A 27168-nucleotide genomic window follows, 5' to 3' on the forward strand; every position below is an offset into this window, starting at 1 on the left:
CCAATCCCTCCCTTCCCCCATTTTATCTGGGCTCAGGACCGGCATATGGCTGGAATGTATTCATGACTGTAATCCTTGTGTGCTCCAGTTTGCCTGTTCTGGGGGACAAAAAACCTGGGTTTCCAGGTGAAAAAAATCCCATACCTCTGTATGAGACCGGCTAACTCACCTTTCGTCGAAAGAGACCAGATAAAAGTTCCTCATGTCACTGACAGGAATCAAACCCAGGTCTTTCTGATTAAAAAGGCTGTGTCTATACTTACTGAGCTACGGAGGCTCTAAATTACAACGTATGGATGCTTAAACATTGCTTATCATTCATATTGTTTGATTCAGTTGAAGTTATTAAATTAAATTATCTAATATAGATAATTTGATAACTAAATAACTAACTTTATTTAGTTATTAAATTATTAAAGTTAATAATTTGTCTTGAATACCATTCCATCTTCATGGACACAGAGTTATACACTCCACCCTTGCACACAGGCACACTAGTAGAAAATCAAACACAAACTGAGTTTAAAAAGGTAGAACTGGCTAGCTGGCACCTTCTGTGGGGGCCAGCCTGGTTGGCCGAGTGGTCAGCATATCCACTGTCCAGCCAAGGGCTGTGGGTACGAATCCCTCCAAGGGCATGAATTCTTGGGATTGTCCTACTAACCAATTACCATATGTAAATCTGTGACTTGTGTCCTGGTGCAGCATGACCTTTGATGTCTTTATGCCATAAAAAAAGCAAATCAAATCAACCCTCTGTGGATATAGTAAGGATATAGGATCTTGTTAGTTTTCTGTTGAAGGTCTTAAAAGTCTTAAAATGTTTCTCTGATATTTATTTAATTTTGAAAAATGTTGTAGTACTGTAGTAGATCTGGAACAATCTTTCAAATTTGTATGGGGGGATGAGGGTGGTTCCCTCAACCCCCCCCCACTGGATCCAGTGATCCATGTGGATGGTGTAATCAGCCATTCCACCCAGAATGGCTCTAGTATAGATAAGACCTAATTGGATCTAATTCCTATGTTCGTTTGTTTGGTTGGTTCCTGTTTGTCCAAAGTATATCAGTTTGTAAGATCAGGGAATAATGTTGACACCAGCATAATTAAAATGATGGAGATCATCTTTTGATGAGTGGATAAGAGTAGCTAATTTTTGGTATGGTTTAAAGTAAGTCTGCATGTTGTATTTTAAAACTAGGGATTGCCCTAGTTTTTGGAGAAAGTCCTCACTTAAACACAGATTCTGGGGAGTAGAGCAGTTCTGTTTCGTGGGAGGTTTTTACCTATCATTGAGTAGTGCCGCTGCTGAGTGACATGTTAGCAGTGATCCTTTTAGGTCACTCAGTGAGATTTAGAATTTAAAATGATTTAGATTTGGAATGTTTGGGAGAGGTACCTCCCTGTACTTTAACAGTTCCTCTATAAAGGTCAAAACTGGTCTGGGTAGTTACCTTTCCCATAATGCATAGCATGTCCAAAAGGGGTGTGTGTTTTGCATTATGGGATTTTATGGCAATTGATGTGAAGTCATTAACTTTTATATACAAGTAGAATCATGAAGATACTTCATGCACAAACTTTGTTTGTTTACACTTGAATAAAGGATCAAGAAGAATATAATTTCTTGGCAAGTTTAATTTAAAAGATAGAAGTATAATAACCTTCAGTTGCATTCTAGATAAGTAAAATGTTTCAGTAATTTAGGCACAGTTTTTAGTGAATATGGCAAATTAAATATGGAAATAGATAACAGAGTAAGCTAAGACTAGTATGGTGGGAGCCAGCTGAATAAATTTATATGGAATAAGAGAGAAATTAGCCAAAATATTAGCAGTATACAAGATCATGTTCAAATCAATTTTAAATTATGTATCTGAGAGTAGGGTTAAAAATAAAGCACTTGATCAAAGACTAGAGACCAAAAAGTTCTAAGGCACTTCTGATTGCATTAATGAACTTAGTTCTTAGTCTTACTCTTGGTCTTTTTAGTATGGTCACTTAAAAAGAATAACAAGAAAAAGACCCAGAATAAGACTAAGTTCATTAATGCAATCAGAAGTACCTTAGAAGACAGAAACATATGACAATATGAGAGTGCTGATAAGTGATAGTATCCTGTACACCATTTGAGGGTTCATATTAAGAAAGTGATGATGATGATGAGTCAAAAGCAGAGTATGAAAGGAAATTAGCACTGCAGGCCAAAGATAATACCAAACAGTTCTTTTGATAACAAGTAAAAGGAAGAAAGTTTATGACAGAATAATTTTAATGAATGCCGATGGTAGGAAAGTAACTGAATCAGTCAAAATAGTAGAATTACTAAGTGAACACATTGCAAGAGTATATGATATTGCACTAATGAGAGAGGCAAAAACTTATGTGGGAACTGAGGTAAATGAAATGGAGGTGCATAGCATATTACAGAACCTTAATGTGAATACAGCTATGGGATTAGATGGTATACCAGCTTGAGTTTTATGTGAAGGTGCTAGGGAATTGTCAGGGTCTTTGACCACATTGTTTAATCTAAATCAGCTCTGAGGTAGTCCCAAGGGGATGGAAATAGGGGAAAATAGTTCTATTGCATAAAGGAGGCTCCAAGACTGATGTAGCAAGTTACTGATCAATCAGCATATCAGGAGTTGTTATGAGGGTACTGGAGAAGTTGGTCAAGAGTAAAATACAGGAATGGATAGACAGAAATGGAATACTGTATTGGGGGGGCGGCAACATGGTTTTGTGAAGGGTGGGTCATGCCTCAGTAATCTGCTCATATTTTATAATACAGTGGCAGCTGAGTTGGATAAAGGTAATAGATTTACAGTGATATTGCTGGACTTTACAAATGCCTTTGACAGGATACCACATGGAATTGTAATCAGTAAACTGCAGCACTCGGGAATGGATATAGGGTTGGTGAGGTGGATAAGACAGTGGGTGGGTGGATGATGAAAAGATATCAGTGAGTAGTTTATTCAGTGACTAGTGGCGTGTCTCAGGGCTCTGTTCTTGGGCTGTTCTATTTAATTTGTACATTAATGATATAGGAAAGGATCTGAGAAGAACTGTTCAGTGTTTGCTGATGATGCAAAGTTGGGTAGAGCAATAGTTAATAAAGATGATTATAAAATTTTGCTGGATGATTTGGATAGACTGGCAGTCTGAGCAAAGGAGAATGGATGTCAGTTTAATGTGGTGAAATGAAGGTTATGCATTTTAGGGTGAATGGATTACCAGCTGAATACCACATATGTGGAACTGTACCTCCAGGAAATTGATGAAGCCAGAGACTTGAGAATATTAGTGGATAGAGAGTTAAAGTTTAGAGGGCACATAGCAAAAGGGGCTAAAGCAGCTCATCAGATCACTTGTTTACTGAAAATACTTTGACAAGCAGGTTATTATTCCTCTTTCTCGAGCTTTTTGGTAAGACCTCATCTTGACTATTGCATGCAGATCACCAGGGTTTCTTGGTGATAAGGAAGAGATGGAAAGGATCCAGAGGCAAGTGATCAAGATGGTAGAAGGTCTGTGGAATGACCCTTATGAGAACAGGTTGAAGATTTGTGGATTGACAGGCAGAAAAGGAGTGATATGATTGAGACATACAAATTACTAAAGGGCTTTTACAAGATTAATACAGGAAAATTTTCAGAACAAGTCTGGTGGTGGGAGAACCAGGGTCCATCCTTGGAAACTGAACAAGAGTGTAGTTAGCAAGGATGTTAGAACTGGGCGTTTTGCTTGGAGAGTGGTGTATGAGTAGAATTGATTTCCAGAATCTGTCGTGGGTACCATGACTATGAATGAGTTCAAAGCAAATTATGATAGATACTGCACAAATGTTAGATAGTGCTTGGCATGATGTTTTGGGCCTCCCTTGATAAGTCTAAGGACTCCATGGAGTAGCCCATAATAATAATAATTGTTTCTAGTGTTTTGTGTTGATTATAATCAGACAATAGTCATCAGGAAAAGGAAGGAGGTTTAGGATTAGATACTACTGAGGACTGCAGTCTTCACTATCATCGAATTCTAAACCTTGTTCCTTTACCTGTTTACTATTATCTGATCCAGTCTTTTATAGTTATTATTTAAAAGCATCTCATTTGTTTTCTCTTTTCATTTTGGTAACACCAGTTATGTTGATATGATAATTCCTCTTCTTTCCCCACTTTTTTTTGCCATTGATGGTACATTTTTTTAATTTTTGTTCAGTTAAAGTTTGTTTCAGTAGCATCATGATTCTTTAATGAAAATGGTGTGTATCTGGTATTACATTTCGTTGTGCTGTACCATCATTTTCGTCTTAAGTTATAATACAGTTTTTACTAAAATAAAGAGCCAAAAGGCTTCAGTTCAGCGATGCAAAATTATATAAGCAAAGTGGATATTAGATCTAGCATTATTTCAAAGCCGAATGTAGAAACTATGAAAGTTTCATAAAGTAAGTTGACCAGAGAGCTTACATGAATTACACTCCCTGGCATTCACGAGTTGTCTTAATGTGGATTACTTAGAAGACATAGGCACTGCCCAACCATCTATATATTCACCTTTTATTAGTCCATTTTGATATGGTTTCACTGACCTGACAGCTGCTTTGAACTGGTTGGTTCTTTTCAGAGATCAGGTAGAAATCTTAAGTGCAAAAACTCTCATTCAGTACTATCGAACTTGAAATGTCAGAGAAATTGTATTTTTTGCAAGCAAACTCTCAGTTGATGTGTAAAAGTAATTACTAAAATAAAGAGCCAAAAGGCTTTAGTTCACAATAAATGCCAAGCAATGTATTCCTCTAAGCTCTCTGGTCAACTTACCTTACAAAACTTTCATAGTTTCTACATTCGGCTTTGAAATAATGCTAGATCTGATATCCACTTTGTTTATATAATAATACAGTTTTGGCTATATCCCAAATTACCCTGATATGAGAAAGAGTGACTCAGAAGCATGGTTGGTTCTCTGCATTCCTTAAAAGCTATATGACCCCTAAGTGATCCTGGAAAGAATACAGAAGATATGTCTAATAGAAAACTTTTAATAGGAAATGTAATACTGTAAACTTAATAATGTTGTTCAGTTACAGTATTTTGTGTGCTCCTTTAAGGTAAGGTACTTCTTATCAACAATAGGTGGTTATGAAAATAAATGATGTCTCTCAAAATTTCATAAGTAAATTGTTAAAAGACACCCTCCCCTTAGCAAACTCATGAAATTCTCATAACAAATCCTTCTTTATTGATACCATCCTTGATTCTTAGCCTTCATCAATATATCCAACACTTGAATCACCATTCCAGATACAGACCAATCTGTAATTTAAAGCATCCAACTCAGTGCCCCTCTCATTATCCATTGACAGAATTTTTTCCTCTTTCCACTTTTTTGAGATTTTTTCCTGTTGCTCTTGTTCTCTCTTGTTAGATATTCTTGTCAAGAGTGCTGTTAAATATTCCATTTAAATATCCATTTCATTAAATCCTATAATTTATTAACATCATGTTTACTTAGTTTTTCATATACCTCCTCCTATCACTCATTTTAGCCCCCCCCCCACTGTTAGAATGGTGAATCAATTCGTCCTTATTCAAGCTTTGTACAGTATCACACATATCTGCATGTATGGTATTGCACAAAGTATATTGACTTAAAAGTAGAAGTATTTAGTGAGCAATCTCATGAATTGATCATTAAATACTTCAACTATATCCTCTGCACTGGTCTATGATTTCCATAGTTAATATCATCCTCCTAATCATTCTTTCTTCTATTGATTGCATATTAAAAGCACTCCCTTGGACTTCTTCTTCTCTCTTCCATCATCTATGTGGATGATGATGAGGCCGAATGAACTCTTTCCACTTCTGTCTGTTCTGGGAGAGTCCGAACAATTCTGTCCAGTTCTTTTTCCATCTAATTCTGGGCTGTCCTTTGGATCTTTTACCTTCCATCGTTGTATTCAGGGCTTTAGATGGTAGTCTTTCTGTTCCATTCTGGTCACATGGCCAAACCATCGCAGTCTTCTTTCTTGGATTTTGTCTATTACATCTATTTTGTCTATTATGTTGAATTGGTAACAAGAAATAACAATAATAGACAAAATCCATTGGACTTATTGGCTAAATACTGCTCATACTGTTCTTTCTCTTTCCTCACCAAATGTGTCACCTTCCTAACTTTTCTCTTTCTATTTCTCATTTAATCTGTTATTGTCTCTCACCCCATAATTCCAGATTGTCTGCTTAATCTCTCCATTAATCTGTTTTACTATTACCCTGTTTTTTGCTGTTGTTAAAAGTTTCTTTACCATTACTCAAGTATTGATTTTCTGTTACATATTTTGTAGTTCCACATAAATCCTGTCCTCACTGAAGCCACTCATATGTCCAGAAACAGTTCAGGAAGATGTTACATTTGCCAGGTGGATGTAGGTTCGACACCTTACATGTTCACGACTTTTGATGCAGTGATCAAATCTAAAATGCAGTTATTCTTGCGCTTTTTTTTGTTACATACTCAAAGAATTTCCTTGCTTCATTTGGGTGTGATGCTGTCGCTTCATTCTAATATTTATTTCCATGATTAAAATTGTCCATAGTGATTACTTTCCTCTCATTCACTGAACATTCCCTTTCTGATTTCCAGGTCTCTAACAATGTCCCATTAAGTATGTTATCCCATCTTTGCTAGTCTGGTAGGCTGAATGGATAGTAATTCCATCTGCAGATAGATGTGGAATTGAAATTCATAGTAGGCATAGATGTTTTATGATAGATGAATTTCAACACTCAGTATGAGATTACTTTCTAATTGGAAGCTTGAAGTGGCTTGTAAAAATTCCATGTTTGGTCTTTAGATCAGGGTTTCATGATTACTTAACCTGTAGCCAGCACTAATAATAAATGGGTCAACACTTTCTTGGGTAGGATTTACATTAAAAATAAATAAAATCTCTACAACTGAACCATAGTGCCATAAACACTCTTAACATAACAAAACATAAGAATCCCAAAACATAATATGCCAGCTTTATTTTCTAGGTATTTTTTTGACATGTTTTATTCAACTGCTATATGATGAATTGGTATTACATAGGGATGGCCTCTTGTGGAAATGAGTGCTTTGGGGGGGAAGGGGAATGACATCAGGTAACACTGAGTCCAGTTGGTATTACACTGTGCTGTTAAAAAAGAATTATCTTTTAAAGAAAGTTTGCAGCCATATTGTTTATTCTTTTGTAATTCCCAGGCACACGAAGCACATTGCCCTATTTTTTATTTATTTTTTTATTTTTTAAAGTGACTCCTTTCATTGCATTTTTACAATTTTTTATGAAGTTATAAATTATATAAAATGTAATTGTACTTTATAATCATTCTATATTATATTCTTCATAAAGGATACTTTGGAGTACAGGAATAGCAGTATCACATCTAAAACAGGAATATGTACATAGCTGTATGAAAAAATTTTCAACTTCTAGTCAACATAAAAAGTCAAAATATTCGAATTATTGGAGAAATTCTTGTATCTTAGTAGCTGTTGGGATTGGCACTGGAATTGCACTTTATTTACAGCCATATGTTGAAGCACAAAAAAAGAGTAAGTAAATATATTTAATATATTAAATATATGTGTGATGTATGGAGACTCGATGATCCATGGTGTGCAAGATAGGATGCCAGAGGAGTGTTTGCCTAGAGGAACGATAGAAAGTGTGGCTATGGCAATTAAGTGGTGTGAAAGGGTGGATGAAATGATTGTGATGGTGGGCACGAATGACTTAATAGGCAGTGTAAATCAGGTGGCGAGAGATCTGAAGTTTATGCTTGAGGTTGTACAAAAGAAAATGCAGAGAAAAAAGATAGTGTGTTACCCAGGTATGGTAATGATGAGCTGAGCAGAAGAGCAGTAATAATGAATAGCATAATAGCCAAAATGTGTCAGAAAGAGGTTTGGAATATGTGGATGCTTGGAGGGTATTTCAGGACAAAAAGGAATTGCATTTGAATGAGGAAGGACGTAGACATCTGGAGAGATTGCTGTTTTCTGAACGAGTCGGTGTGTTAATGCAGGGATACTAGAATTCTCAGGGTGGATGGTAGCAGGGGTGGCCTCTTGTGGGAATGGGTGTTTGGGGGAAGGGGGGGAATGACATCAGGTAACACTGAGTCCAGTGGGGGTCTGGAGGGAATAATGATAGATATAGAAGCAATCACATTTTTATGCTTTATACTAATGCCAGGAGTATCGGGAATAAAGGAGATGAATTCGTGGTGCTGATAGCATCAGCCTGACCAAAGACGATATAATAACAGGAATAGAAGTAGCAGGGTACAGCATTTTTTTGGCAGGATAAGAGGAGAAAACATGGTGGTTGAGTACTGCTTATGAAAACATATGGTATGAGGTAGAGGTGAGCAAGACAGGATATTTAGTGGGGCATTGCTACAAGCCAAGGAACACAGATGGTGTGGAGCAGGAGATGTTTAGGCAATTGAGCTTGGCAAGTGCAAGAAGAATGATTGTTATGGGAGATTTTAACCACAGCAGTATAAGCTGGGAAGAGGAAAATGCATGTAATAAGGGAATGGAATTTTTAGAATTCTTGATGAACAAATGTCTTAGGCAACATGTAATAGAGGGAACAAGAGGTTCAAGGGTTTTGGATTTGGTCATAGCATCAGAAGAGCTGATAATAACTGAGATGACATCTCTCAAGTTAAAGAGAATGACCATGTGGTTTTGACTTGGAAGATGAATAGACATGCAGGAGCATCAAAGAAAAGGGAACATATAAAGCGGGTGATTATAATAGTCTTAGATATCAACTTGGGGCAGTTCCATGGAGGAATTGGAAGGCCAGGATATCGTTAGTACTTAGGAAATTTTGGTGTAAAGTGGATGACAGACAAACAATATGAAACAGGAACTGCGGGTGAAAAGATTTTATGGAAGAGATATAAAGAGAGGAGTGGAGAGCAGATGAATGAAGAATATGACTCAAACCAGAGGAGCGACTAGTATAGTGAAGAAGGAAAACTGGAATATGAGAAAACATTGACACTAAGATCCAAAGAAAATCCTAGGGCATTTTTTAGCTATGTGGCCAGTAGGAGGAGAAAGGATTGTGGAAGAATGACATTGTGGGATAAAAATGGGAATACATTGGAGTATTGGAACAAATTTGAGTGTTTCATCCTGGAGAAGTAAGTTTTAATACTAGAGAGAGAGAGATAGGGTAGGTTTGAGGTTTAGAGGTGCAAGAGGAGAGTGTGTTCCAAATACTGAGTACTCTAGATGTCATTAAAGGTGTGGGACTGGATGGTGTTTTAATACGTGTTTTGAGAGAATGTGCTAAAGAACTGACAGCTCCGTTGACCTGGCTTTTCAATGAAAGTCTGGCTACAAGAAAGGTACCCAAAGAATGGAAGGAAGATAAGATAGTGCCATTGCATAAGGGTGGTAGAAGACTGGAAGTGTCTAATTATAGGCCAGTTTGTGTGTCATCAGTAGCTGTTAAGATCTTGGAGAAATTAGTGAGGGCCTATATATACAGCGTTGGGCAGATGAGGGTAATGTTATCTGTGAGAATAAACATGGATTTGTTAAGTGGCTCTTGCTGAAGTAATATGATTGCCTTTTATAATAAAGTGACAAGAGTAGTTCATGAGGAAAGGCATACACTGCCATTTTTTTTTTTTTTTTGGATTTTGCAAAGCATTTAACAGAGTGCCACATGATAAGCTGATATTTAAGTTACAGCACACGGGTTTAGATGTCAGGTTAGTCAACTGGATTCAGGATTGGCTGTTTGATAAGTATCAGAGAATTGTGTATGGTGGTGCAATATCAAGGAAGCAGAAGGTTACAAGTGGGATTCCACAGGGCTTCAGTACTGGGACCCGTGTTGTTTAACCTTTATATCTATGACATTGTCAATGGATTGCAAGGGGATATTCAGTTGTTTGCAGATAACGTGAAGCTGGGAAGGGGTATTAGTAATAGTGCAGATGTGGCAGCCCTGCAAGAGGATTTGAATAAACTAGACAGATGGGAAAATGAATGGGGGGAGGGTCGGTTTAATGCAGCAAAATGTAAAGGCTTGAAGTTTGGGATACATCGACGGGAGGCTGCATCCTCGATTGGAAGAGCTGTACTGGAGGAAGTAAGGGAGACGAGACATCTGGATGTGATAATTGATAAAAAACTGAAATTCAGGGGGGCATATTGCAAAGCTGGTGAAAGTAACCCATAGTATTGCTGCAATACTGAGAAGGACGCTGACCTGCAGAGATAGAAGAGTTTTCATATCGTTGTATAAGACCCTGAGCAGACCACACTTAGACTATTGTTCTCAAATTTGGTCCCCAGGATTTGAAAGGGATAAATTAACTGTGGAAAGGGTGCAGAGGTGGATAACAAAGATGGTTTCAGGACTGTACAATGTTAATTATAAGGATCGGCTGAGGGAATGTGGACTGCAGAGTTTGGTGGATAGGAGGAGAGGTGATATGATCGAGACTTTTAAGCTGTTGAGAGGCAGTTACAGGGTGGACACTGGGGAGTTCTTTCACTTGGTAGAGCAGCAGGAAGGAGTGATGACAAGGGGCCATCCTTGGAAGTTATGAAAGGAAGATTTGAGCAAGAGGGTGAGGAGTGATTTCTTTGCTTGGAGGATGGTGGAATCATGGAATGCATTGCCTAATAAGTGGTGAGAGCAAGAATGGTAAATTTGTTCAGGGAGTGGTATGACAGACTTTGTGTTTCCTAGGTAGGACCTCCCACGATGAGTCTCTTGACTTCATGGAGGCCTGAATAATAATAATAATATTTTTATTCATTCATCAATATTTCATGGTCTCAACAGAAATTTAAATGCAATATCATTACACCACTATACTTGGCATGACCTTAACATGGCAGCCACAACTTCTACTGTCCACTTCAACTTTCCTAACTACATTCTGCATAATTGCTTCTGATATAAGGTAGACCCCGAGCATTTGGGAATTCTGACATTCTCTGCCGCTGAATGACAATCCTTGAATCTCTTTATGATCTGCTGTGACTCAAAATTTCTTTGCCCATTCTCTCCAAATTCTTACAACCGCTCTGACTATTTTCCATATCTCTCTGAGAAGCTTAATCATCTGTGGTCCAAATACCCAAATGGAGAGGTCATCTTTCATGGGATGTCAATGTATTCAACTCAAAATAGCTTTCCTTCTCCAGTTCCATTGATCAATCTGGCAGAGATGCTTGGATATTGACTGTCAGTAACTGTCTGTTACAATTTGCCCATCTGTCTATCAGAATAGCCAGTAATCCTCTCCACTCAACACCCTTGATTTCTTCTTAGCCAGTTCTGATAAATATGCTATAGATGTCAGCTCTTCTTGTGATATTCAGACCGAAACCTTATCCAAGTCTCCTTTGCTGCATAATGTCCTTCATATAGTTACCCTTGGCCTCATATCCTTTGCACTATATCAGTGCCAAATGGGATGATCCACATGATTTTTATTCTTCTTTTCTTTGGGTTCATCACTGTTTTTGCTCTTCATATTATGTTGTTCACTCTTCTAGCTTGATTTTTGCACTACTGATGAGCTTCCTCATCACATTTCTCCTAATATTGCTTCTTCAACATTTTCTTGCTGGCCTAGTTGCTGAGTGGTTAGCATATCTGCTCTCCAGCCATGAGGCTCTTGGTTCAAATCCTGGCAGAGGCATGGATGTTTGTGGTTGTCCTACTGACTCTTTGTGGAAAGGGCATCTGCAACCCTACCACTTCTTCTAGCTGAAAGCCTCACTCCCAAAGTCCAATGAGATGTGGGAGTGACCATATGGCATCACATGTAAACTAGTTAACACTTTCTTTTATGCAGTTCCCACTTACTCCTAGTCTCATTTATCCTTCCAACTCTGGAAATTTAGTCTGTTATTAATTTACATAAACATCCTTTGTCAATTTTGTCATTATTTATTTACATGAAATAATTTTGTATGATACTGTAATATATTCACTGTGAATGTGAATAGTGATAATCATAATTTCAATGAGGGATCAAGTGAGCTGATGTCTCTGGTAGTAAGTCCTTAAGAAAGAATCTATCTAAACATGGAAGTGCAGATTGTATGAAAAAGAAGTATCTGGCACTAGAAATAGACAGGAATGGGAGAGATTGAAAAAGCACTGGTAAGTAGCAGAGAAAAAAAAAACTGTATGCCAAGTAAAGAAAAAAAAGGCAGAAAAAAATTAAAAAAAGGATATGGTGATATACTGTGATTCCATATTTAAGATGGTTCTTGATAAAATAAACGAGCAACAAAAGTGTGTTTTCCAGGTATGAAGATTCACAACATGACATGCTATGTAATAATGTAGTGGATTGCGTCATTTGTAATAATATAGACTGACTGTGCCATTTGTTATATTATATACGTTCTATCATCTATTATGTACTTCTACTACCCTGCTTTGTCTTTAATTTCTTTGCTTAATATTTGGGAATGGTTGGCTGCCACCATATATGTATTTCTACTATATCTTATTTCTCACACTCTATAGCAGGAGTGGCCAACTAGGCTCCAAAAGGGAGTGTGCCCCTTTGGAGCCAAAATAATTCCGGTAAGACTAAGAAGAGCCACAACCTTTGACCGATGTGATGGTATGGAAGTCAGTGAGTGTGTGCATGGCGAGGTGGGGATGCCGAAGCTATGCTGCCTGCCACAACACGTTGGTTACAATTTATTAAATCTAAATATAGATCTGTTTTAAATGATTTAAATGAATAAACAAGCTTGTGAGAACTGCTTTGACTAATTACACACCTAATTGTAAGGAGCTTACTAAGAAAATGGATACAAGGAATGCCTCTACTAGTAAATAAATAACTAAAATCATTGTTTTTTGACTTTAAATTATTCTAATTGTTCAAAGTAAACTTCATTTAATGCATTTCGAATTAAATCTTTTTATTGCAGTACTCTTTATCAGCCCTGTTTTTCTCTCCCTCATCTTTTTTTTTTTATTATTATTTTGTTCCTCTTTTTTTGTCTCCTCTTCTCTTTTTGTTTATTTTTCCTGGTAGTGTGTGGAGAGCCACATGTGGCTCGCAAGCCACATTGTGGCCACCCCCTACTCTATAGTTTAACAGATTTATTTGTTTTATGACTGCACCAGTTAGACTATATGTTGAGTGCGAGATTATAAGATCTTAAATCAAAGACAAAGCAGATATCGTTTATATTCCCTGCTTATATATATATATATCTCCTTACTTTAAACTAGTTGTGGCTTAAATATAAATCATAAACTTCTATCTTATGCAGGTTTGAATTTAAGATAGTGTATTGACAGAATCAGTCCAATGTGTTGTTCACAAACCATTTAATTAAGTCAAAAGGAAATAATTACAGAATGATTCACATATATGTATGAAGTCATTACAATTCTCTTGCTAGTCTCAGTTCTTTCTAATCTAACCTTAGTTTTAAGTTAATTCACAATCTAGCATAACATTAAATGAATACAAGGCATACTTTGTTTAAGCCTAATTCAACATTAATATATATTATCTTGTATATATCTCCTTACTTTAAACTAGTTGTGGCTTAAATATAAATCATAAACTTCTATCTTATGCAGGTTTGAATTTAAGATAGTGTATTGACAGAATCAGTCCAATGTGTTGTTCACAAACCATTTAATTAAGTCAAAAGGAAATAATTACAGAATGATTCACATATATGTATGAAGTCATTACAATTCTCTTGCTAGTCTCAGTTCTTTCTAATCTAACCTTAGTTTTAAGTTAATTCACAATCTAGCATAACATTAAATGAATACAAGGCATACTTTGTTTAAGCCTAATTCAACATTAATATAAATTATCTTGTTAACATAGACACTCGACATACATTCTTGTTCAGTATTATAACTACTTACAATTCTTGTTTAGCATACTGTCTTTCACATTAACCTTTTGTTCACTCGTAAGTCTTCTGCTTTTCTTTCTTTCTGCTTACCGACTCATTCTGGTTTTCCCACTAAATTTCTTCCTTGTCCAAGTTGTTGACTATACATTGCCTTATAGGACGCTGAACATGGCAGCGATGTACAGCTCCTTCCTTTCACAGCAACTTGACACAATATTTCTCACATAGTGGCAATCCAGGTAGAACACCCGGAACCCCACAACACTTTTCTTTAGACTTCCGACAGCACACTTAGCATGATGGGGACTCAGATAAGAGAAAGCTTAGAAAATCTTAAGACAAAATTCCTTCTCATGACTTGCCTTATATAGGCCCTGACCTCTTGCTCGCATGCATAATGGGGGATGAGGGCTATATATGTTTCGAAAATGTTTGAAAATGGTCATGTGTTGACCTTCGAACATGCTGACGTCATTCTTCATATGTCTTTGGAATTCTCTATCCATAACAATTGTCACATATTGGCCTTTGGATATGATAATGTCATCTTTGGTGTGTCTTTGGAAGTTTCCATCCATGGCAATTCTCAGAATTTTTTCACTAACCTTAGCATTAGACTTACTGATTTAACATTACTTAATAGCCTTACATGATTATGTCATGTGCCACATTATGTTAATAAAGGTTCAATACAATATTATTACAGAAAAGATTATTTCAGTCAAAAAATTTAACATTATTCCAAATATATTCTCCTAAACAAAAAAACCCATAAAAACGAACATGATAAGTTACACAGTCACATATCATGAAAGATTTTACAGCTATATGCAGGCAAGTAGAAGATATGATTGTTGGTTGGAATTGAATGATTTGAAAGGTGATAAGTATGCTATGAGAGAATATAAAAGAGTTGTTGAATGAGGAAAAAGTAAAACAAAAGAATTGAGATTTGGAAAGGCATAACATAAGTGAACTGAGAGAGAATTGTGAATGCAAATGATTCAGTGCCCAGGCTGTATTGGAGAAATGGTGTGTAGTATCATGTAATTTTGATGGTGGAAAGATTGGATGAGGTGTATGGAAAAATTGTCCAATGAATGAGTGAATATAAATAGTCAAGGAAAGTACATGTGTAAGGTGATTGCTTGGATGTAACACATCCAAATAAACACTAAGGAGAGAGTTCAAATTGTGTTTATAATGACACAGAGAAAGAGAGTGATTTTATGGTGAGGATGATCACAAGAAAGGTAGGAGTAGTTTTGTTTGAGGATAAGAGAATGTTGAATGCAAGAGTAGATTTGGTTTTGGTTGAGGAATCAAAATTTGGACTCTTTTATACCTGTCAGCTGGTGTTTGACCATCCTGCATATTCATTAATGTTCAAGCATCAGTAATAAAGGTGAGGAGTTCTTAACATGTGTAAATGCAAAGGGAGTCAAAAGTTGTCAATAACTAATACATGGTTAACAGAATAAATTCTATCTATCCCTCTGAGAGGTACAGTGTGATTCAAATGGGACAGAAAGGTTGGGATGCTATTGCTAATGAATATAGAGGAATTAAACTTACCCAAAGTATAAATCTCAGATAATAGTGGTAGTATGACTAAGAGATGCCATAGGCTTGAGGCTGTTTGGTGTGAGAAGATAATAGGACAAATATGTAATTGGATGTTATTGCACACATGGTTTCTCTGAAAAAGAACTGGGAACTGTATAGATGGATAAATCTTATGGATACAGGAAGGACTATTATGGGTGATTTTAATCACAGAAATGGATTGGAAGGAGGGAAAAAGAATTTATAGTTATCAAGGATAACTACCTTAATTAAGCAGCATGTGGTGGAATTGCCGTATGTTACCAGAATATTATTGGTAATGGCATCTGAGAATCTCTCAAAAATGGGATTACAGTAATCCAGAAGTGTAATGGTATGACCATTCTCTTTATTCTTTCGGATTTTACTGAGGCATCAGACAGGATTCTGCACTGAAACTCAAATAGATGAGTATTCAAAATCTACTTGTGACAGATGAAAGAGTGGGTGACTGGGTTTCAAAATGTAGAGGTTCAGAGTCTGAGAGGTGGAGGATGCATTGGAGCAGTAGCACACTCAGGATTTAATCTTTGGGGGGGGGGTGCATTGAGTAGACAATTTGAGAACACACACACTATGCATTGCATACAACCCACAACTGAGCATCTTCAGTGATCGCTAATTCATAAGTAGTATAGAAATAGAAGACAAGACATAACATAAATAAAAAAAATGAATTTTAATTAGGAAAAGATTTTTGGAAAATTTTCTAGTGTTTTTTTTTTTTCTTTTTCTTTTTGGGGGGGGGTGCACCACTGCATTGGAGTACATTACAGGAAAAATAACATTAGTAATGATTCTATTCTTGGACCATTACCAGTGCTGTTTAACTTGTGCATATTAATAATATTGTAAGTGATCTGTGTGGTAATGTTTACAACACAATTGCTCCCAATATAAAGTTGAAGAGAATGATAAGGGACATAGCTGAAACAAAATCCCTGAAGGCTGATTTGAATAGACTGGGTTCTATGGGCAGATGAAAAAGGATCTTGATTTAATGTTGTCAAATGTAAAGTTATGCATTTTGCACTGAGGACATTGCAGAAAGGTTATTATATTAATGAGAATTTGCAAGTAGTCATGGAAGCCAGAGACTTAGGGGATTTTAGCAGACAAAGAGTTTAGGGGCCCACATTGCTAAGATAAGTCATCATGTTAGATAACTGCACTATTGAAGAGAACACCACCTTGCAATGAGGTGGTGTTCTCTTTTCACAAGGCTGTGATAAGACTGAACTGAACTGGTTCTTTGGATATGAGGAAACACTTGAAAAGATTCAGCACCAAGTCATTCAACTTTGAATAACTGTTAAATGAATTTTTTTAAAAAAGTGACAGAATAGAAGTAGAAAGTATTCAAGAGGGAGGCAATCAGGAGTACATATCAGTACTTGAGGTGAATAAATTCATTAAAAATCTGAAATATGGAAAAGCAGATGGAGTAGATAATATATGAAGAGAAATGTTCCTCTCCCTCTCCAGTGTTTCCACATCACAATGAAAATCAGTTGATCAGATCTAAGTGCAAAGTCCAAGTGTGGTTTGATCAGTGTTATATACAGTAGCACAACTACCTCTTTATATGTTAGTGTATGTCTTATCATAGTGGCACTGCAATGTGCAGTCTTTGCAACACTTCCAATATGTCCTCGAAACTTCAGTCAACTGTCAACCATTACTACCAAATATTGAACCTCATCCACTTCCTGCAGTACAGAACCATCAATATAGTACCAAGCCTTATATTTCCGCGCTCCAAAACACATCATCTTGCGCTTATTAACATTAAAACTATAATACCACTTGTTTGTCCAAGTGAAAAGACTATTCAGAATCTTCCTGGAGCGAATTAACATCAGCGGTGCTACTTATAATTCTCCTCAACTCTGCATCATCAGCAACAGCTGAAGATCCCAAGTCAATGCACATGATAAATCATTTACAAACAAATTAAACAGCAGGTACACTAGAACAGAAAACACTGTGGCATGCCACTAGTTACCCTATTTTTTTTTGAGAAACTGTTCCATCATTCACAGAACAAGTCGCCAATCCATCTAATCAACATACTAGCTATTCCCATCCTCTGCAACATACACCAACTTATCATGTGGTAATCTATCTTATGCTTTTTGCAGAGTCCAAGAATATCACTATATGTAATTCTCCCTTATCTAACATGCTCATTACCTTATCACAGAATGCAAGTAAATTGCTAAAATAAGAACCGACCTTTATAATTCCATGCTGACCATCATAAAGAATGCTATGTCCATCAAGCCAATTTTTATATTCTATTCCTCACCAATCTCTCCAACGCCTTCACCCTTGACTACAACTGCAGTGGCTGTGATTGGTTACCGATCCAATTGAATGTTGTCATTTGTCATGAGTTTCTGTTTTTGTTTTCTGAGTTTCATCTGTTTTGTGCGAGTAAAGTGTGAACTGACACATGCATGCAGCATAATCTGTGGAAGCAGAGTGTTTTTCCATTAAGTGTAACGTTCAAATTGTCTCTGATTACACGAATTGTTCCTAAATAACATAGATGTTAAATGTCTCTTTACTGTATTTCATGATAAACAAAGCTACTTTTTTTTTCTTTTTTTTTTGCTTGTGCAGTATAGCATCTGTTGAGGTTGGAAAGCATTTTAATAATGGTATAGGGACATTTTTATTCTAGTCTTCAGAAACAACAGATATAGTAAAAATTTATCTATTCCAGGATAAAAATGAATATTTCTGTGTATTATAAAAAATTGTTCATCTACAACAAAATACTAACATATGTGATATGTATATTACTGATAAGACAGAAGAGATACTGGCACTAAAATCATCATCAAATTCCTGCCATGTACCAGGTGTGCAGGATATGATAGTACTACATGAAAAATTTACATCATTACTAACTTCCTATCTACAATTTTCCTCCAAATCAGTCCGTTACTTATCAAGACTCCAACATTATCAGATCTTACATTTCTATCATTTAAGGCACTTTTTACCATATCAATCCACTTATACCTTGATCTTCTGGGTCTTTTTCTTGTCAACCTGGCAGAGAACACTTGGTTTGCTAATCTTTCCTCGTCCATCCTGTTTAAGTGACCATACCACCTGAGATTAGCTCTGCTAATGCATTCCTGGATGCTCACAATGTCAAGGTCTTTCCTAATATCCTCGTTTTTAATATGATATTGCCATTGATGCCATCTGTTCGTGCCCCTAATCTTTCTCAGGACTCTCATGTCTGCAGTCTTTGGTCAAATGTTTTACTTCTGACCCAACTCTCAAAACTGGTTTTGAACACTGTCTTGTACACAGCTAATTTAGTGTTCTGACTAATTTCTCTCTTATTCCATATAAATTTATTCATTTGACTTCCTACCATACCAGCTTTGTTGATTATGTTTTCTATTTTCATATTTAATTTATCATCTTCACTAAAAATCATGCCTAAGTAGCTGAAATATTTTACTTGTTCCACAGGTTCTCCATTCACAACTCAGTTGACATTTTCAATGCTTCTGCCTATTTTCATTATCTTTGTCTTGTTATTGCTGACCTTCATACCATATCTATTACAACAGTTATTCAATTTAGTCAGGGAATCTTACAGACTTGTAGCAGATGTATTTAGAAGTGTAACATCGTCTGCATAAAGCAAAGAGCTGACATTAACACCTCCATTTTTGATATCAGGTTTAATACCACTTTCCTTCATAATGTGATTTCCATCCATATAGATAATGAATAACAGAGGGGATAATGTACATCCTTGTCTCACACCAGATTTAACATTAAACCACCTTCCTGTACTTCCTTCAATTCTAACTGCTGACTTACAACTCAAATAAAGACTAAGTATTGCTTGATATAATGAAACCATATAACTGTAGCGTATTGAATAGCTTCTCTCTTGGCACCTTGTCATATGCTTTTTCCAGATCTACAAAACTTAAATACAGATCTTTGTTATATTCCCATGATTTCTCAACTATCTGTCATAAAGTGAAGATCTGATTCTGACAGCCTCTATTTGGCCTGAATCCAGCTTGTTCTTCACCAAGCTTTTCTTCCATCTGTCCATCAATCGGCCTCTGTCCAGCCCTTCTGAGCTACGCAGGGCAGCCACTGTGAGACTTTTATACCTCCATACTTCAGCCTTTCTGGTCTAATATCATCTGTTCCTACTGCCTTTCCACATTTCAAGCCTTTGATGGCTTTTTCTACTTCAAGTATGGATATGTATGCCTGTTGAGTGTTTTTTACTACAGTGCTTTCACTGCATTTAGCAATTTTTCAAAGTAATTACTCTATACTTTAAGGATATCTTTTTCTCCAATTTCCATGTCACCTTTATCATCTCTAATTCCTTTTCAACACTCTTTCCTCCATTTCTGAGCTTCTTCAACAACCTCCAGAATATCTTGCCAACCTCTTGATATTTATTTTCTATGTTCTTACCAAAGTCTTCCCATGACTTTTGTTTAGCTAGTTTTACACAGTGTTTAGCTTTCTTACATTTGTATCTGTATTCTCTAAGAGCAAAAGCTGACTTATTTGCCAGGAACTTTTGATATGCTTTCTTCTTTTCCTTCACTGCATCTTTAACTTCCTGTGTCCACCATGGAGTTCTGAGTTTTCTATCCTTGTAGACAACATCACTACATGCCTCTCTGGCTGAATCAATCAATATTTTCTTCAAAGCTTGCCACTGAATCTCCAAGATTTGGTTTTGTTCTCAAACACTTTCATTTTTTCTTCAATAACCTTTGTGTATTTTAATCTACAGTTCATATGTGAGAGCTGCTCAACTTTTATTTGCTTTAAAACTTTCTTAAATGTTCTGCTTTTCAAAATGAAATTCAATTTTATCCTGCTCAAGACTAAATAGTGATCACTTCCAATTTCAAATCCTCTGTACACTCTGGTGTCCTGCACCAGGGAGAAAACATCACTATTGACAATAACATAGTCAATGAGACTTTTCTTATTCCTTGCCTCTTCTCTCCATGTGAATTTGTGCACATTTTTATGTTGGAACATGGTGTTAGTAATAACCAGTCCATGTCCTTAGCAGAAATCCAACACGTATTTGCCATTATTATTAGCTTTGCTCTTTTCTCCAAATTTTTTCAAAATATTTTTGTATGTCTGACAATCATTTCCTACTCTGCTATTTAGATCCCCAACAAGGACCAATTTTTCCTTTTTTATCGTGTCAATTGCTTTCTCCAAAGCCTCAAAAAATTCCTGCACTTCTACCTTAGTAGAATCATCTGTCGGACCATAGACACAAGTGAGTCTCATTGTCCAGTTCCCCATTCTGATATCTGCCTACATCACTCTACTTGAGACTGCCTGCCATTTAAGAAGATTAGCGTTGTATTTAGTGTTGAATACTATGGCTGTTCCTTCTTTTCCTTGATTGTCATTGCCTGAATATAACATTTTGTATTTATTACTCAGAAAGATCTCACCAGTTTTTGTCTTTTTTGTTTTGGTCACCCCTATTATATCGATCTGATACTTATTTAATTCCTCAGCTAGCTCTATTTCTTTGCCATTCAGGCTTCTTATGTTGATAGTACTGATCTTTAACTCCAGTGATGTTGAGTTGGGGTATGTTTTCAGATATTATTTTAGTGCCAAAATACAAATGATGGCTCTAAAATAATAATAATAAAAATAATAAAACAACTAATGAATGTGGGATTCCCAAAAGTGTGGGTAATTCTGATAATGATCAGATATTATGTATCCTATTATTGCGTAAAATGGATACTGAGTCTTAGTAAACAAGGAAAGTCTTAGAAAATGAAGCGAAATATACATAAACCAGAGTAATGTACATGGCATGCAAACAAATTTTATGAGATGATTTGCTGCTCCATCAAACCACATGTATTTTTACCACACCTAAATGAATAAAAAAAAAAGCTAATAATGATCAACATTATTAGCTCTTTTTTTTTTAATTAGGCCATCATAAATTCAGTTATTCATGTAAAAACTGTATAGGATCACAGGCTATTCGTTCTACACAGCAACTTATAGGATATGCATATCGAAAATGTTAATTATTAATAATTTGTTTGCCATTAATGAAAGTATTTCTACTCTCACTTATTCTTTCCTTTACATTTCCCAGTCTCGCATGACTTATTAATGATGGTTTACATATTTACACCTTTTAGTAATTCAAATATACCAATCAAATATAGCATTCTCCTTCATTACTGTTTTTGAATATATCTTAAAACAAACACTCTATGCAGATCTGATTAAAATTGATAAATTAAAGTTATCTTACAATTAATTGCATCAAACTAATTAAGATGAGCACTGATGCACTATACACTCTTCAAACTTTCATACAGTGATAAAAATGCAGTCAAATTGGCGTGAATTTTGTAGCGTGGGTTGCATAAGCCACACGACAGCACACCCAACTGAAATAGGCATGCAGCGCCACTCATATATTTAATTGACATTTATTTTAATCTTCTCAACAATGGGAAACAGTGTTAAAGATATTTTGGGAACACATTTTTCAAACTGAGAATACAAAGTCAAATTAAAAATTGTTCAACATGGTAAACCCACTTCCCCCTCTTCCAAATTTACATAGTCTTTACATCTCAGAAAAAAAAGGATTGAACTGATGTATAAATAGAATGGTTTTTCTTAATAAAATAAGTTTTTTTTACAAATTTAATTATTTTTTAATGTTGCCTTACAATACCATGCACCCCAGTCAGTTCCCAGTGTATGTGATGGGGGAGGAGAACTTGATATAGCACTCAAATGAGTTAATATGGTTGGCTTATTTATAGGCTTATCTCAAGGAACAGCAGAATGTTTAATCGCCCAGGTGACATATTTTCCTGAGGAAAAAATAATTAGTAAAGGAACTCAGTTTCTACCTTGCACTGCTGACAGAAATGAATATTTATGATTGCAAGTAAACTTGATGAACTTGTTATACTCATAAATTATATGAAGATTCTTTTAAAAAAAAGAAAGAGAAAGAAAGAATTATGTGAAGTTTCTTTATGTAATTTACATATATAGTAATTTCATCATGTTTATAAATTACAAGGTTAAATAATATGTTCCATAACAATATAGCAAAAATTACTAAGATTGGTAAGCTTTATGCAGCTATAAGAACTATGGGATTTTTGCAAAAAAGCAGAAATCTAATGGAATCTGTAATAGGTGAACCATATTTTCTGTTCAAGTTGAAGTAGTGCATTCAAATTAGAGAATAATATTTTGAAATAGAACAAAATAGTTATTAAAATTCTCATTGACCACTTCAATCACATTGTCTGCTACTTAGGTAATTTTAGATAATTTTTATAAAAATATATTCAAACAATATTTTATATACTAAAATGTCTTCTGGTCCTGATGGTTTGAGAACAATCTCCCCAATTGTTCTCACATATTGTGCTGCAGAGCTAACCCTCATCCTGTATTGTCTCTATAATTTAATATACATATCTGGTACTTATCTGAATGCATGTAAACAATCTCATATTCATCCTATTCCAAAAAAAGGTGATAGAAGTCTACAATTAAACTACCGACCATTTGCCATTACCTCTGTCCTCTCCAGAACAACGGAAAAAGTCATCAATATCCAACTCCTTTACTACTTAGAGGCCCATGGATTAATCAGCAACTGCCACAGATTCTGCCATCCACAGCTGACTTTGTAGCTTATATTGCCCACCACTAGACATGTACCATGGAAAGGTTTGGAGAAACTTGTGCCATTGCCCTTGACATTTCCAAAACTTTTGACTATGTGTGGCATTAAAACCTACTTAACAAATTGCCATCCTTTGGTCTCCCTGTCACCCCCTCTGTAATTTGGTAGCCAGCTTTCTCTCTCTGGTCATTCTCTGTAAGTCATAGTAGATGGCTCCCTCTCTTCAAGCTTCACTACTAATGCCGAAGAGCCTCAAGGCTCTGTACTGTCACCTACTCTCTTTCTCCTGAACATATATAAATGAACTGCTCACAATAACCACTAATCCCATCTCAGCTTTGCAGATGATAGCACTCTCCACTCATTCTACTCATTTCACAAATAATGCAGTTGTTGGAAGTTTTTCCATTTGGTTATACTATAAATTAAAGATGTCAAGAAATTATATTCTTGGTTTAATCCTTTATCTAACTGTTAGCAGAGAAAATTTCCACCTGAAGTATTTTCAGGACAGAGCATCTCGTATATAGAGGCTCATGATTTCACATCACTTGCCTTAGTATCCCATAATATACGAGTTACCTTGTCCTGAAAATACTTCAGGCGCAAACTTTGTTTGTTATAATAGTTCAGGTTTAATCCTTTATCCAAGAATATAATTTCTTGGCATCTTTAATTTATAGTATAACCAAGTGGAAAAACTTCCAACAATTATCTCTAATCCAGAGTATTTTAATAATAAGGTGTGACACCTTTTAGCTACTTGTATATGGAAATATGACCTCTGCATTACTTCAACCTTGGTACCACCTCTGGGTATGGCTCCCACTGATGAGACCTCAATAAAGGTTGAAACTGATCTGGGTAGTGACTGTTCCCATAATGCATAGCATTATACATCTCTGTAATGATATGTGCTTTGCATTATGGGATACTAAGGTAAGTGATGTGAAGTCATGAGCCTCAATATATATGAGTTGCCCTGTCCTGAAAATAGTTCAGGTGCAGATTTTGTTTTCTAACACTTGGATAAAGGATTAAACCAAGAATGTAATTTCTTCTCATCTTTAATTTATAGTACAGATAACCCTCGTGTAACGCGGTTTCGATATAACGTGGTCTACAAATTGTAGTAGCCCATTATCTTTTCATATACAGTATTTTTCACCCCACAACTTAAAAATCAAATTTTATCTTCGTTAAATTGCGTCTGCCCATATCACACACATAGTTATAAGTAGCAAATTTATATTAGGGGAAATACCTTGTAGCATGCATGTACGTCAATTGTTTACCATATAAAGTGTTTATTGTTGAAAATCTTCTTTATTTTCTGCCAGGAAAGCGCATTAAAAATCATAAGTTTGTTAAACTCAAGCTGTGCACTTTATTTTCTGATGAGTTACATATATAATTAATATGTAATGCTTTTTTTTTATGTAAAAAATTTATTTTTATAGTAATGGCCACTTACAGGGTGTTTGCGATATGGTTGAAAATGAAATTAGTGAATTAATTGATGGGTAAATAGATTTAAATGAGGAGAAATTGGTACAATTAATAAATGATGTCGAACCAAATGGTGGGGGACGTTCTGCCAAAGATTCTAATTGTGATGAATCCATTAAAGAATGCAGTTTAAAGAAATTAGCAGAAGGATTGGACGTGGCAAGAAAGTTAGGAAGTTATTTTATGGATAATGATCTCTCAATGGAGCACTCTGGAAAATACATGAGACAATTGGATATTTGTTTAGCTCCATATTATGAACTTAAAAAATTGCAGCATAGTGGTAAGCAAAGTCTTATTACTGACTTCTTGATAACTAAACCAGCCAAAGTATGAAATGAGAATTACACAAATGACGTCCAAGAGATTTCAAGTAATGATGACGACCGGCCACTCGTAAATAAAGAACATCTACAAAATGTTTGTTTTGAAGACAGTGATGACGATTAAAATATTCTCTTTTTTGCCTAAAACATTTATGCATTATGGGCAATGAAGTTTATGTACAATTTGTATTTTTATAAGTGTATACTATGTATTTTGTTTCATAGTTTATCTTTTCTTAACTTACACGAATTACCTCAATTAAATAAAAATATTTTTTGTTGGATATGTCATTGTTGTTTATATAATTTAAAAAAAAAGCCTATTTCGGAACATAATCCTACTTTTTCTATGTGATCTGATTAATGCGGCATTTCTGTGGAACCTAACATCTGCGTTATACGAGGGTTACCTGTATAACCATGCAGTACTCTGACATCATCTGCAACTAGTGGCTTAAAAATTAAAAATTAGAAATCTGCATATACTCCAATGGGAGTGAGGATAGCCTTGTTATGTAAAATGCCACCAAAACATTTTTAGGTTACCTGTGTATAACCATGCAGTACTCTGACATCATCTGCAACTAGTGGCTTAAAAATTAAAAATCTGCATACTCCAATGGGAGTGAGGATAGCCTTGTTATGTAAAATGCCACCAAAACATAGTCTTGCTTTTTCTTGCACAAAAGAGATCCCAGCTCACCTATCCTTACTCTTAGTAATTCACAAATCACCAGACAACAGATCTCTTTGCTTGGACTAAAGTTTACCTCCAGTCTTTCCTGACAAAAGTACATTGCTCAATAGCCTCTTCAGCATCCAAGAAACTTGGCATTCTCTTTCCTTCATTAGCCTATTTTACACCCAACCAACTCTTCACTATATAAAAATCTATCCATGTTTAGAATACTGCTCGTATGTTTGGAGCGGTGCACCTAAAACTTCTCTTAAAATCCTCGATGCTGTCCAAAGGTGAGAAATTAGGCTCGTTGATGATCCCTCTCTTACAGATTCACTTTAACTTCTATCTCACAGGTGCAGTGTTTCTGCACTGTGTCTATTCACTGGTTGCCAATTATCTGGTCACTGCTCCATTTAATTGGCAACCATCATTCCACTTTTGGTTGCAGCTGTTTAGCACCCCTTTACTGTGCAATTGCAAGCACACTGAATCTGCTTCTGTTCATCATCTTTTATTCTGTCCACCTCTGGAACAGTCTTCCTTGAGAAGTATTCCCAAGCAACTACAACTTGCAATTCTTCAAAAAAAAAAAAAAAACATCAGTAAGCTTCTATCTCAGTCCTTATCTGCACCTCATAGATGGCACTGATGTTCTTATAAGTCCCTCTACCTCTTCTCATGTATGGCATCAATATAAAAAAATAGATGTTCCCATAAATATGAGCTTTTTAAAGAAAGTACTTTGGCATTGCCCAAATCTCAACCTTAATGATGGACTCTCTATGCCAAAAATCTGGCAAATTATTACTAAGAACTATACTGTTTCATTATATTGGTTTTATTTTATTATTTTTTTATAATCACACGCATGCGCACTTCAACTGATCCTAACAGTATCATTTTTTACCTCACTGTCTCGTGACTACATAAGGAGAGATTCTATTTTCCATATACCTTCACTGTTGTTTAATTTTTTTGATTTCACACTGTTTTACCTGACAATGATACCTGAATCGAAATAGTTGTAATTAATCCATCTTTAATTAAATATTTTCAACTGTGTGTATATGTTCTTATTAAGAATAAATAATGCATAGTTATCTGTTTATAAACATATTGTCTTCATCAATTTTGCAATGCATCTCCTGAACATCAACTGTCTGTCCACTGTCACTTCATGATCCCTCTCCTCTTTCACTTCTTTTGTTAAATAACAAGACAGACATTACAAATTTGAGCAGTGAATTACACAGCCTCTCCTGTTTGAATTTTATACTTTAAATCCTTGCATAGATTACAATATTAAATTGACTTCGAACTCATTTTCTCTGCCTTTCTGTCCTGCTCAAATGCTGTGAATACAT

At 35.6% G+C, this 27168-nt stretch overlaps 1 protein-coding gene across 3 annotated transcripts in view; it reads left to right on the forward strand.

Annotated features, from left to right (window-relative positions):
* The window catches only part of shop (sulfite oxidase), a 151657-nt gene that overhangs the window by 61616 nt on the left and 62873 nt on the right, over positions 1-27168 (forward strand). For 2 of the 3 annotated variants that reach the window (XM_090392513.1, XM_090392512.1), the window contains exon 3: positions 7409-7611. In XM_090392513.1, the coding sequence (XP_090248639.1) occupies positions 7409-7611 (203 nt within the window). Of the gene's footprint in view, positions 1-7408; positions 7612-22403; positions 22532-27168 lie in introns of those variants that run through there. The other variant, XM_090392514.1, reaches the window with a different exon arrangement.

The sequence above is a fragment of the Typopeltis vanoorti genome, chromosome 5, assembly GCF_054136105.1.
Source record: "Typopeltis vanoorti isolate ZY-2024b chromosome 5, IOZ_Tvanoo_1.0, whole genome shotgun sequence".
NCBI lineage: Eukaryota > Metazoa > Arthropoda > Arachnida > Uropygi > Thelyphonidae > Typopeltis > Typopeltis vanoorti.